The sequence below is a fragment of the Semicossyphus pulcher genome, unplaced genomic scaffold (genome assembly GCF_022749685.1).
Source record: "Semicossyphus pulcher isolate SPU_LCO1_2020_fin unplaced genomic scaffold, fSemPul1.0.p SCAF_5, whole genome shotgun sequence".
NCBI classification, from domain to species: domain Eukaryota; kingdom Metazoa; phylum Chordata; class Actinopteri; order Labriformes; family Labridae; genus Semicossyphus; species Semicossyphus pulcher.
This window is the reverse complement of record NW_027211726.1, coordinates 16,558,621-16,571,022: the sequence shown is the minus strand read 5'-3', so window position 1 is coordinate 16,571,022 and position 12,402 is coordinate 16,558,621. Positions and strand designations below refer to the sequence as shown.

At 44.7% G+C, this 12,402-nt stretch overlaps 1 protein-coding gene across 1 annotated transcript in view; it reads left to right on the top strand.

The window, feature by feature from the left end:
• The window catches only part of LOC138608760 (potassium voltage-gated channel subfamily KQT member 4), a 45,398-nt gene extending 32,996 nt beyond the window's left edge, over positions 1-12,402 (top strand). The window contains exons 9-16 of the mRNA XM_069681323.1: positions 1,067-1,192; positions 1,552-1,572; positions 2,079-2,135; positions 3,758-3,987; positions 4,110-4,209; positions 10,082-10,213; positions 11,397-11,535; positions 12,160-12,402. Coding sequence (XP_069537424.1) covers positions 1,067-1,192; positions 1,552-1,572; positions 2,079-2,135; positions 3,758-3,987; positions 4,110-4,209; positions 10,082-10,213; positions 11,397-11,535; positions 12,160-12,363 — 1,009 coding nt within the window. The 3' untranslated portion in view covers positions 12,364-12,402. The remainder of the gene's footprint in view (positions 1-1,066; positions 1,193-1,551; positions 1,573-2,078; positions 2,136-3,757; positions 3,988-4,109; positions 4,210-10,081; positions 10,214-11,396; positions 11,536-12,159) is intronic.

Below are 12,402 nucleotides of genomic sequence, written 5' to 3'. Positions count from 1 at the left end.
CAGACCAACCACTGCTGTGTGATTGAAAATGCGTCACTAACTGGGCGCTGCTTGGGATTTTTTTCCGTGAATATTGCCACAGACACCCAGTCCATAATTCTGCAAATGCAATTGCTTTCATCAGTGGGCCATAGGCTCAGTCACCATTGTGTTACCTCATTCGGTGAGATAGTGATTTACCAGACAGTTATTATGCAGAAAATCTTTAAGTTTATTACTTTAAATACTTGATTCTGATTGGCTCATTACAGCATTCCGAGGTCTGTTATTTCTCGATAATAGACCGTTGTTAAGAAGAACAGACCGTTGCTAGGGATGCGGCTCTAATCACACAATGCGGAGGACTTACTATAATCATCAAACCGCCGAAAGAAGTCCAGTAACTTTGATGTCGGTCTGTTTACAGAGGGAAAAAAAGAAAAGCGACGTAAACAACGGAGCGGACCCTTACTTGGCATGCCAAGTAATCTCCACCAGTCCTTCACATTGCTGTTGGGTGACGTTAGGCCACTCTTGGAGCATTAATTCAAGCAGCTTTGTTCGATGGCTTGTGACCATCCATCTTCCTCTTGATCACATGCAGGAGGTTGTCTATGGGGTTTAGATCTGGACGGGGCTGGCCTTGTAGAGAGAGATACTGATTGAAGGAGCATTTGGAGTTGTCTCTTAAGTTTTTCTGGAGCTGTTTGAAAAGTGGTGGTTGAGAAAAATAATCTAAACTTTTCAGCCACCACTTGTCACCTACATTTTCATTTAATTTATCCTACGCAGTGGTTTCTTAAAATTTGCATTTATGTATTAATTTGACTAATTTTGATTTGCTTAAAAGGAGGGGAACATGAGAAACAGAAAGAGATACTTTGACTAATAAACCAATAGAAACGTTCACTTTGTAATATAATAAGTTCTAATTTTTCAAGTATCTGAGTTTATTCTCTCAAGTCTCCCTCTTCTATTGAGCGTTTGGACCATTGATTTGGCCTTTTTGTGAGTTTTCTCATATTTTTGTTTTTGTTCATTTGTCATGTTTTGTTTTGTTTTGTTTATTTGTGCGCGGGGGTGTCAGAGAACTGACGCTCCTGTTCAGTCACCTCCAGCGACAGCGTAACACCAAGAAGGTTCTCCACAACTCCTACCACACGCTGCTGTCTGGGCTGCGGCCCTACAGCTCCCCCTACCTGTCGGGGGACAGGTACGCACCTCCGCCATTCTCACAGCCTCACAGTACATCCAGACAGGTGGCCTTAAAGTCTACCTACACACACACACGATCAACAGGGACTTCCAACAGGTGTTCAAGCTGACGGAGCTTTCTGCATGTGTGTGTGTGTTTCTAACAATGTGTCACTAACGCTGATCTGAGACCACTGTGTTGCAGGCCCCCCCACTGCTTCTCTGCATCTTTGTCTGCACAGCTCATACACTCGCCATCTTTCACCGCCTCCTGCTGTTCACTCACTGGTTGCCTCTTCCTGTCTTCCTCTTTCTTTCCCTTTCTTTCCATCGTGTCTTTTCCATGCCATCCATCCTCCATCCTCCATCTGTTCTCAGGAAGGCAGAAACTCCATGCAGGTTTGTTGTGCTTGTTGCTAGAGCCGATTTGATGCTGTAGATTCGTAACCTCTTTTGCATTAAGTTTAAGAAAAGCAATGTAATAAGGGGACTAATGTAGGTACGCATGCATTAGAAGAAGAGTACCTGAAAATACAAGTTTGATTTGAGCATCCCTCCATGATGTTTAATGGGCTGCTTTGATGAATATACTCAATTGAAACCTCCTACCTTTGCATGATCCTCCAAACCCACCTTCTCACTTCTCACTGTGTCTCCATGATCCAAAAACTGCCCCTCAGAAGCAAATTTAGGTAAAGAAACCAAAATCAGGACTCAGTTTGGACTATTGAGACATCACACCTCACCCTCTCTCCCTGCTCTCCCTTTGCTATCCTCACGGGTTAACCACGTACCCAGGATGTATCCCGGTCCTCCTTCCCCTTCCATCTCCCTCAAACTCTTCTTCCACTGCCTCTCCTCTCCTCCCCTCACCCTCTCTCCCTCTGCCTTGTGTGTCTCCTCAGTCAACTCCTTTCTAAAAAACGGGGTCTCTTCCGGATTCACGCTGGCCGCAAGCAGAGGTATCCACGTGAACGAGCCTGTGCACGGGGCACGCTAAATAACGTCACCGAAACAATAACAGCACTCGTACTCCTCCTTTAACCCAAACAGCCTGCTCATGTTGCCTGAGACGCTCAAACATTTGTGGACTGATGCCACGGCTTGCCAATTTGAGAAGCTTCATAATAATTTCCTGTAGCAGCATTTGTGATGATATTTAGCGATCAGATACCTTGAGCGGGCCTTAAACTCTGGTCCATAAATGCTTGAGTGAACTATAAAGAGATGATGTTTCTCCAGCTCGGTCTTCTGTGCAGGAGAAACTAGGGCTTGGTTTGCTTGAACGTCATGATAAACCATGTGTTGAAAACACAACAGAAGTCCTCGATGGTTTATGAATACATGTTTCTTTGTAGTAAACAACAAACATTTCCTCAAACCTCTCTGATGAAACGAGGACATAAAAAAATCCCCTCGCTGTTGACTTGCTTTATGTTTTCAATTCACCTGTTTTCTCTTTTATTAAAGCCTTCTTGGAGAGAAGCTTTAAATGATTCAGCATGCTTTCATATGTCAGATTAGTCCTACAACCTTTCTACAAAATCTGCTTGATTTTTAAAAGGTTTTAAAGTGCTGAAATGTTTCTGTTCGCATGCGATGATTTGGAAAGATTCAGTGAAGTTTACGGTTCCTGAATGCATCTGGATCATAACAGCATGCAACGATCTCTCACTCTGTCTTCCCCTCCTTCTGCAGTCTACATTGAAGCGTTTCAGCTCGCTTGTATGAAATGCTGTTTTCCCCACTAACATCCCTTTAACTATTTAAATTTTAATTTAAATGGCCGGCTGTAACGCACGCACAACAAAGAGTATATCATCGTAAAAAACAAAAAATGTGGGAGTGAGCGACTGGGCTGGAATCGCTCGGTGGTGCATGATGTTTGCATTGCCTTATGGATCCGTGAAAGTGTGTTACGTGTAAGTGGCTGCAGAGGAGGAGCGCTCTCTGGAGCATGCTCTAACAGCAGAGTCAATCTGTAGCGTCCCTCCTGTATATACATGACCTCACGCGTCGGCCCTCCTGGGCTGATGGTGGTCGCTTAATGAGGCGCTTTTGTGCGGCTGCGCTTTGAAGCCGATATTTTGGTGCTTATTCACTCTGCTGAAGGGATTAAGGAAGCGTGTCTTTTTATTCGGATGGTGGGTGGAACATTTATTTCCGCCGTCCCAGCACTACTGAATCAGGTTTCAGTCTGGTTCTGCTGAATCAGGTGCAGTGATAGGCACTTTAAATAAGCAAATCCTCAGGGCAGAATCATTTTATAGCATTATATTGAATGGTCCCTGTGGTCAGACTGCGTGCATGTTAAGTCAGCTAGTCTGTCCTTCGCTGAAGAATATAAATGTCTGTTTGTGTTTGTGTTTTGTGTGTTTGTTGATGATTGTTATAAAAGTTAGCGTGTGTTAATTCACTAACAAACTCCTTTCTAACAAGCTCCGGCTGCTGCTGCTCTAAACTCCCAGCGTAGTTTCCCATGGAGCTCAAACGCATGGACAATGTGATCTTTAAAAAAAACGCATCAAGATCCGCAAAGAAACCGCCGCCTCCAGGTGTTTGACTCATTTATCTCCACTGTCAGCAGTAAAATGGGCTTCCGGGATCGGATCAGGATGAACAACTCCCGATCGTCCCAAACCATCAGGAACAAGGCGTCGCCGCTGCCCCCGGGCTCGAGTGTCCGCCGCTCTCCCAGCCAGGAGAACGTCCCCGAGGCCACCAGCCCGGGGAAGGTGCAGAAGAGCTGGAGCTTCAATGACCGCACGCGCTTCCGCACCTCGCTACGACTCAAACCTCGTCCCCCTGTTGATGGTAGAAACACACAGACACACACACACACACACACACACACACACACACACACACACCTATCCAAACACTGTTCATTGAGTCATTTCTGCATGGTAATGTCTTTCTCTCTGTCTCTGGCTCAGTAGAGGGGGTCGGGGAGGACAGCGTGGAGGACAAACCATATTGTGACGTGGCCATGGAGGAGGTGATCCCCGCGGTGAAGACGCTCATACGGGCTGTCAGGTGAGTCCTGCCATCAGCCACAGTCAACACCTATGTTTCCAGGTACACTGACTAGGCTTTATCTGGCACACAAACTTGACTCACACTGGAGCAGCTGTCCAGTTGGTCCCTGATAGAGTAAGCTCACTTAAGCCCCTTAAGTGGTCAAAAAACCCGCTAACACCCGGCTTTTTTGCTAAGTGGGAAAGCCTACAATCGGCATTCCGACCCGGGTCAAATGACTCTGCAGTAGACCTGGGTAATTATCGCCTCGGCTCCGATCGGCATTGATGGGAACACAAAACCTGTGTCGACACACTAATCTCCGCCCCCTTTTCGGCATGATGCTATGTCCGTCTCCGTGCCAGCAGCGCTCGAACATTGTTCCAAATTTGTTGAGTTTAATAAACAGACTTAATGAGTAATAGATACAATAAAGACCTAACCACTGTAACATCTTCACTGTTAACTAACCCTGTTTCGGGTGCGTTTGTGACGTCAGATGGTGACGCAGCGGAAAAGAGACCAATAGGAGAATACTTCACTGGCAATGGGAAAAGAGACAATCGACATTTATTAGCAGGTCTTCCTGGGTCTGAAAACCCGCGTCAGCGTGCTAATTTTGGTGGGAAAGGGGTATTAGGTGAACTCTGCATGTGTGTTCAGACTGACCACAGTCCCTCCTCATGGTATTTACAATGTGCACTAATGGGTGAACATGCTGCTCGTCCATTCAGGAGCTGGCAGGTGCACATTCAGCTGACTGAGGAGAAATATCCACTCAGGAGAGGTAACTGAGCCGTCCTGCAGGCAGCGTTATTTCCCCCTGTGTGACCTTGTCGCTCAGCTCGCTCAGGCCAGTCATGTGAAAGGTGGCGTGTTAGGGTGGCCTTTTAGTACACACACAAAGACATACACACAAATCCTGTACAGATGGAGGATCACAGTACATTAGGACAAATGATATCGTTCAGATCAGACAAGGACAACTGTGATTGATTCAAAGCATTACAGATGATGAGACTGCTGTCATTGTGTCGTCTCTCCTGTAAATCGACTGTACACTTTGATGCCCTTACACAGCATGTGTGTAGGCACTCTGGATGAATGGGCACAGCCTTCTTCTTGCAGTCACGAAGAAAAGTTGTAACAATGCACAATCCATGAACAGTGTGTGTGAAGAAATGCTCTGTCGGCAAATCCATACAATTATAACAATTAGTGATTAATCATAATGTGTTCAAAGACTAAAACGCACACTGAACCTTCTGTTTCATAAACGTGTAGATATCCCAGAGGGTTACACACTCAAATACCAGCATGTGCACAAACACAAACACATACACATACACATACACATACACATACACATACACATACACACACACGTGCACAAGCACTAGCAGTAGTAGAGTTTTTCACTGATGGTGGCAGAAAAATCTACAACTGCCAGCAAACATCTGGTGTCGGGGCCAGGCTGGCCCTCAGAGAGGTGCGATGAGAGCGGATTAGAACGGATCTGTTCTGGTCCCTGATGTCAGAGCGGCTCCTTTCACAGCATTTCTCATGTTAGAGTGATGCTGTATGTGTGGCTCCATATGAGCTCTGTGAATGAAGTGTGTGTGTATGAGCCTGGAAACAGTGTGTGAGGCATCCTGGGAGCCCAGTTGTAAAGATACAGACCGTATAAGCACATCGACCTTTGTTTGGTTCCATCTGGGGACCCTTGATGTAAGGCTGCATGATTATGAACAAAATGATAATCACATTTTAATCAATATTGACATCACGATTATTATTATTATCAATTTAAGGGACTTTTTTAATGTTCTTTTACATTTAAATAAACAGAGCAACGCTTTCAGTTCCATTTTGTGCAGAAATTTTGCATCAAGCTAAGACCGAAAATGAGTTTCTCTGCCTGACTTTGGTTCATCTTCTTGTTCTGCCTGAGCATAGGTCAATGATAGTGGCAAAGTACTCCTCAGCTGTAACATCCCTCTTTATATATCTCCTCTACATTGTGCATACAGCTCAGGTAATGCCACTTTGGAGAGTTAATTGCATGACGGAATGGCATAACTTTTGTCCAATGTGGGGACCCATTTCTTGAAGCCCTCATTACCCAGAGTAGTCATAGGACACATATCTGTAGCCAAATAGAGTGCAACCTCATTGGTAATTTCTCTTTGGGAGTTGGATGGAAGGGTGTTGTGCTGTTATGGATGTCTAACTTGACCCTGGACAAGGACAGGGAGTAGCAACGTTATCATACACTCATCATGCTGCACTTTGTTCTGTTTTTTCAGGGGGTGACACAGATTTCATGCACTCTTTTTGTATATTATTTTTTCTTGGATAACGTCACTTGCCCTAAACCAGAAATGAATACCTCCAAACAACTGATGACGAGCCACGGGGCCAGCTCTTCGTCTTCTGTTCCAGACATTTGACTTTTGTTTCTATTGACTGTTCTCTGTTGTTTACTCTTCCTGCCACTGCAAGCTCCCCCAAAAGTGAAGCCAAAACCTCTCAATCACCCCCTGGCTGGGGAGTGGCTGTAAGTTATGGGAATGCTTGATCTGATATGCAGCATTTTCTTTGGAGCGTATTTTATAATGGGAAGCCAAAATCGTGATTAATAGTTCATTGATTATGCAGCCCCACCTTGTTGGATTCTGTACCCCTTTTTTGCTCCTCATTTTTACTCCTACACAATCTACTATAATCCCCCCCAAAACTGTTTTAATATGTGGTGCCTAAGTGGTCCACTATGTGCAACATTAGGGAAACTGAAGTTAAACTTGGCAGTCAAAAAAGGCAGTAAAAGTTTGCAAAATCTGGGGTGCAGGTTTAGCTCAGTAGGTAGAGCAGGCACCCCATGTACAGAGGCCACAGTCCTCGCAGGCTCATCTCCCAGTCTGTCGATCATTTGGTCGCCCTACTCTCTAAACCCCACATTTCCTGTCTCTCTTCAGCTGTCCTGTCTAATAAAGGCAAAAAAGCCAGAAAATATCTTCGAAACTTTGAAAAACACCTCATGGTAATGATTAATTCTGATAAATAACTACAAGCCCCATGTGCTGTATTAACTCTTTAGAAAGGAAGGTGCAGCAGGTGGATATTTTCCCGTCTTTGGATGCAGCATCATGATAAATAATTATTTGATATCATTGTGCCTCAGATAACAAGGGTATTATATGAGCGCTCCTCGGGTTGCATTGACTCAGCAGATCTCTGACCTCAGCTGCTCTGCGCTGCAGACAATAGGAGAGAGGGAGTTCCTATAGGAAGTGCAGGTGTGCAGCAGCAGGTGCTTTACTGTACAACACACACACATGCAGCGTCTTACCCTGGTTCACAATTGATGTCTGTGAAACACTAGTTTTTTCAGCAGGCATTAGTGCTGAGGCTTCACTTTAGAGAGATGCATGTGGTTTATCAGTGCCCTGGCTTCCCCGAATAAATGTGTACTGTGTTCTGGAAAGGTGGAGGGAGCAGGAGGAGAAGAAGAAGAAAAGAGGAGGATGGGAAAGCAAGGCCTGGTATCTTTCTGTTCTCTCTTTATTGTGACAGATCCAACACTGCACAAAACCCCCACAAAATTTGCCACCTTGGTTGAAGCTCTGATTTTAATAAATACATGGTTACCTTAAAACCATTTCATCTTTAGTCAACACTTTCATGGCATTTCAGCTGTAATATTTTCATACTCATGTTTACGCAATACATTTTTCTGACACATATTGTAGGCTGTGATTTTGTTCACTTAGCAGGTAGGCAGCATAACGGGGGATCTACACCAACACTGGAGTGTCAGACGAACGTGCGCGACACGTCAGCGCCACGGCAGTATCTATTTGCAATCTACATCGGCTGCCACTACGGCAAAGATGAGTCTCAAAGTTAGCCAATGGTGGTTGCGATTCCGGGCCATAAATAGGGGTGGCAGTGACGCTAAAAACTGCGCAGTCTGCCGGAAACAGTAGAAGAAGACAACTTTGCAACTGACTTGTAGACTTATTTCTTAATCGTGCTTAAATTCTGTATTTATGTTGGATGTAGAAGTCAAATGATCCCCCGTAATCTGGCCCAGCACTAGTCGTGCCCCTGCAGTGGCTCACCCTACTTGGCCCACCTCGGATCCGTGTCAGCATAACAGTCATTTCTAAAGTCTCAGATTAAACCTTTCTATCGGAGACTCTCAGGTATCCACCTTTGCTGAGTTGCAAAAAAACATTTGGACTACCTATGCAAGTATTTTGGGCCGCAGATGACACTTCCTGTTCCTGCAATCATCGCTACGTGTTAAGGTCTCAGGTTTCATCAGGACGGTATAATACATCTCAGGGAGCCGTGCCAGCTGTACCGTACCTCTGCCAGTGACTTCTTTTTGCTCAAGCCTGACCATGTATTATGAAAGCCGCTCCATTGACAGAGAAAGAGAGTCAGCATTTCGACGAAACCCTTGGAGGATCCATATCAAAACTCCCCCCCCGCCACCCTCCACCCTTCCTCCTGTTCCCCCACCTTTTCTTGCACCCACACCTGAGACCCACCCTGGCAAAAAAATCTGCATCTACCTGCAAAATAAGAAAAGGCCGCCTGTGGGAAAAAAAAAAAAACCCAAAAGCAGGAGTCATCAAGAAACAGAGAGTGCTGCGTGAGGGGGAAGAGTGCGCTGACGGCTGCTACGCCACCAGCTGTAGACCTCCTCCTCCTCCTCCTCCTCTTCTCGCTCCTCTTTTCCTTCCCTCGCACCTTCTCTTGTTCTTAGTCGCAGCAGCGTTCACTGCACAAAACTGTACGGGCTGCTGTAAATGCAAGCGCTGCAGAGCTCAACAAAGGTTACTTCAGAAAGTGACCCCTCTCTCTAAGTTCAAATTTTCCTTTGCTCCTGCTTAGACCACGTGTGTGTGGTTGTGTACAAAAATGTGTGTGTGTGAGAGATCAAAACAGCTGAATCTTTCTGATCTTCCGCTTCCCAGACCTTTGATGTGATTTCTTTTCTTCCTCCAGTGAAGGCAAGTGAAGGCATTATGGTGGACTTAGTGGTCTGGTTGTGTGAGATAGGATTCCCTCGTAAAAGAAACCTCCTTCATTGCCTTCTCTCCCTCTCTCTCTCTCTCCCTCTCAGCCTGACTTGTAGAGCAATCCATCACAGGCCGAGATGGCAGCTTGAGTGTGTATATTTTGTCTCGCTTACATTCGATGTTTCCGTACCTTCTGCGAAGCCAGCATCTCTGAGCTGCCTATCGCATAAGTGATAAGAGGGGAATTGAGCAACCCACCCAACACATACACACACACACTTAAACTCTCCTCTGCTCCCTTTCCATTATCTCCTGCACATCCTCCTCTCCCTCCAGCGTGACGTCCAAGCACACCGACTCCGGCACAGGAAGTTTTTTAGTGATGTGTTCGGGTGCAGGACTGCTGGGTCGGCATTCCTCACTGTGATTCCCCCACACGTCAGGATGTGGGTGGTGGGTGATGAGTGGGAGCAGCTGTGTAACACCAGTGGCACCAACATGACTGTCACACTGACAAAAGAGCAGAGAGGGGGGAAGCTCTATAGAGGTATCTGCCGGGGTTGTGCTAATTGCTGAAACAGCACGTGCTGATAAGTGAATGCCTCCTGGAGATGTTGTCATCATCACAATATATCCACATGGTTTAGTCCGGGGGCGTCTCTTCTCTCTTTATGGGGCTGTTTGTGAACGATAAGGTCACTCTGACTGTAATTAATCTTGTTATTCTCGGGGTGTCCCGCGTCGTTTGATAGCTGTCCTGCCCCTGCATTTTTCCAAAGGTTTACAGTACGTACGTACACGTGGATGTGCCGTGTGAGGCTCTTTGTGCTGATAACATGGAGTCTGTTGTGTGTTTGTAGGATCTTAAAGTTCCTTGTGGCAAAGAGGAAGTTTAAGGAGACGCTGCGGCCGTACGATGTGAAGGACGTCATAGAGCAGTACTCTGCTGGACACCTGGACATGCTGGGCCGCATCAAGAGCCTGCAGATGAGGTAACTTTAATCTATATTAACACTTTTGCTCTTTTGCTCGGAAACTGCATGAATGAAAGAATTCAAAATATCTGTTCTTGTTTTGGGGCAAGTGGTAAGGGTTCCTTCCTTTAATCTTGCAATAATTAAGTGTTGCTTTCTGTCATTCTTTTTATTTAAAATATTGTGTAACATCACTTTCTTGTGTGTCTTTGAACCTACCTTGTTGAAAAAAGGTTCTGTATTTTTGGAAATACACTTATTTGCTCTCTTGATAAGAAGATAAGATGAGAAGATGAATAAAACTTTCATGTCCGAATGGTAATAAAAAAGCTATAACAAGCAGGTGGTTAGCTTAGCCTAGCAAAAAGGCTAGAAAAAGGGGGAAACAGCTTCTTAACTACTGTACTAAAAACTTGTAAAAACCACACTTTGAGGTTTTAAGGGGAGTTTTGTGCCTGTTGAATTTCTTGGCTGCCAAACGATGACTTCCTGATACTTGTCGTCAAAGTTGGGTTGCTAGCTCAGACAAAGACGCAGCCTACATAACACCCTATTAAAGCTGCTGTGAGGAACTTTCGGTCTGTGTTGATTTTGGCGCCCCCTGTGGACAAAGCCGTACCACTTTGCTCGTCTTGTTCTGTACATGTGTAAGAATCTCATCCGGCTTTCTTTTAACATTCAAACGTGTCACTCACTGTGAATCTTTGCTGTGGAAAATATAGAAAAAGACTGATTTGGCAGCGCGAAATGAACCGCCTCGTCTGACACCTACCCCCCTGCAGTGGTTACGGCCATTAAAAATAACTATAAAGAAATAATCAATCTTGTTGCTGATGGTCTTGTTTGCTTTTGTCGCTCATATATAGGCTTCTGTATTAATTTCAGTCAGTTTCATAACCAGCTAAAAACTCCTCACAGCAGCTTTAAATTAAAAAAAAATTTTTGTAAAAAAAGCAGGAAATGGTTTAGTTCATTAGTAAGCTTAACAGATACTTGTAGGTGGATTTTAATGATGTTGGATGCAGCCAGGCTAGCTCGTTCCCCCCTTCCTGTCTTTATGCTAAGCTAACTCTCAACTGTGTGTTGCTCCATTTCTTCCATACAGAGAGAAGAGAATGAAAGGAATCATATTATCTAACTCTTGGAAAGAAAGAAAAAAGTCTTAGTCATATTTATTGTAATCTGTTGTGTTGTGTAAAAGGGTGGACCAGATAATTGGCCGAGGAGCTGTCCAGCCTGATAAGAAGGCTCGTCCTGAAAAGGGAGAGAAGACACCGCCAGAACTGGACCCACTGGATGAGCTAAGCATGATGGGACGCGTAGTCAAGGTGGAGAAACAGGTAACAGAAGAAGAGTTTGATTTATATATCATTTTTGGAACCATGTTTTTTTGCTCTCATTCGCTCTAGTATATTACAAAGCTACTATTAAAGCACAGGAAGTGCAAAAACCAGCAGGAAATAATGTAATTTAGCATTTAAGAGCAGCTAAGCGGGTTCCTGGCTCCCAAGAGAATTTGACAACTAATGGCTAAGACTCATGGGATATGTTGTTTTTATTATTACAGTGGTACTAGACACCAATTAAGCTCAGAAACTGGACAGAAAACTCAAGAAAGACATTTAATCAGTTCATCTATTAAGAAAGCAAAGTACCAGAGAAGCTTGATACATTCAAGTCTATGTGCGTGTTTCTTTGTTGAAGCTTGAAATACACTTATTTTCTTAATTGTTGAAAATTAGATGAGTACTACTTGTATGGCAGATAGGAAGCTAGAGGCAGCTGGTCATTAGCTGAGCTTATCCAAGCAAAATGACTGGAAAACATGTGAAACAGCTATCTTGACTTTGTCCAAAGGTGACAAAATACACCAACTAGCACCTCTCAAACTACTTATGAACATTTTATATGTTATTTGTTCAATCTGTAGAAATAATGTAATATAACTCTTTGTCTTTGTTCAGGTACAATCCATAGAGAACAAGCTGGACCTCCTGCTTAACTTCTACTCCCAGTGCCTAAAGAAAGGCTCCTCCAATTTCACCCTGTCCTCCCTCCTGGACCCCGACCTGACGTCTGACTACCACAGCCCCACGGACCAAAGAGACCTCTTCCCCTCCGCCACCACGCTCAACATCTCCCAGTCCGAGAGCGGAAACTTGGAATGACAGTGAGCTGAGCAGTCTTTGGGGCTGTTCTGACACAAA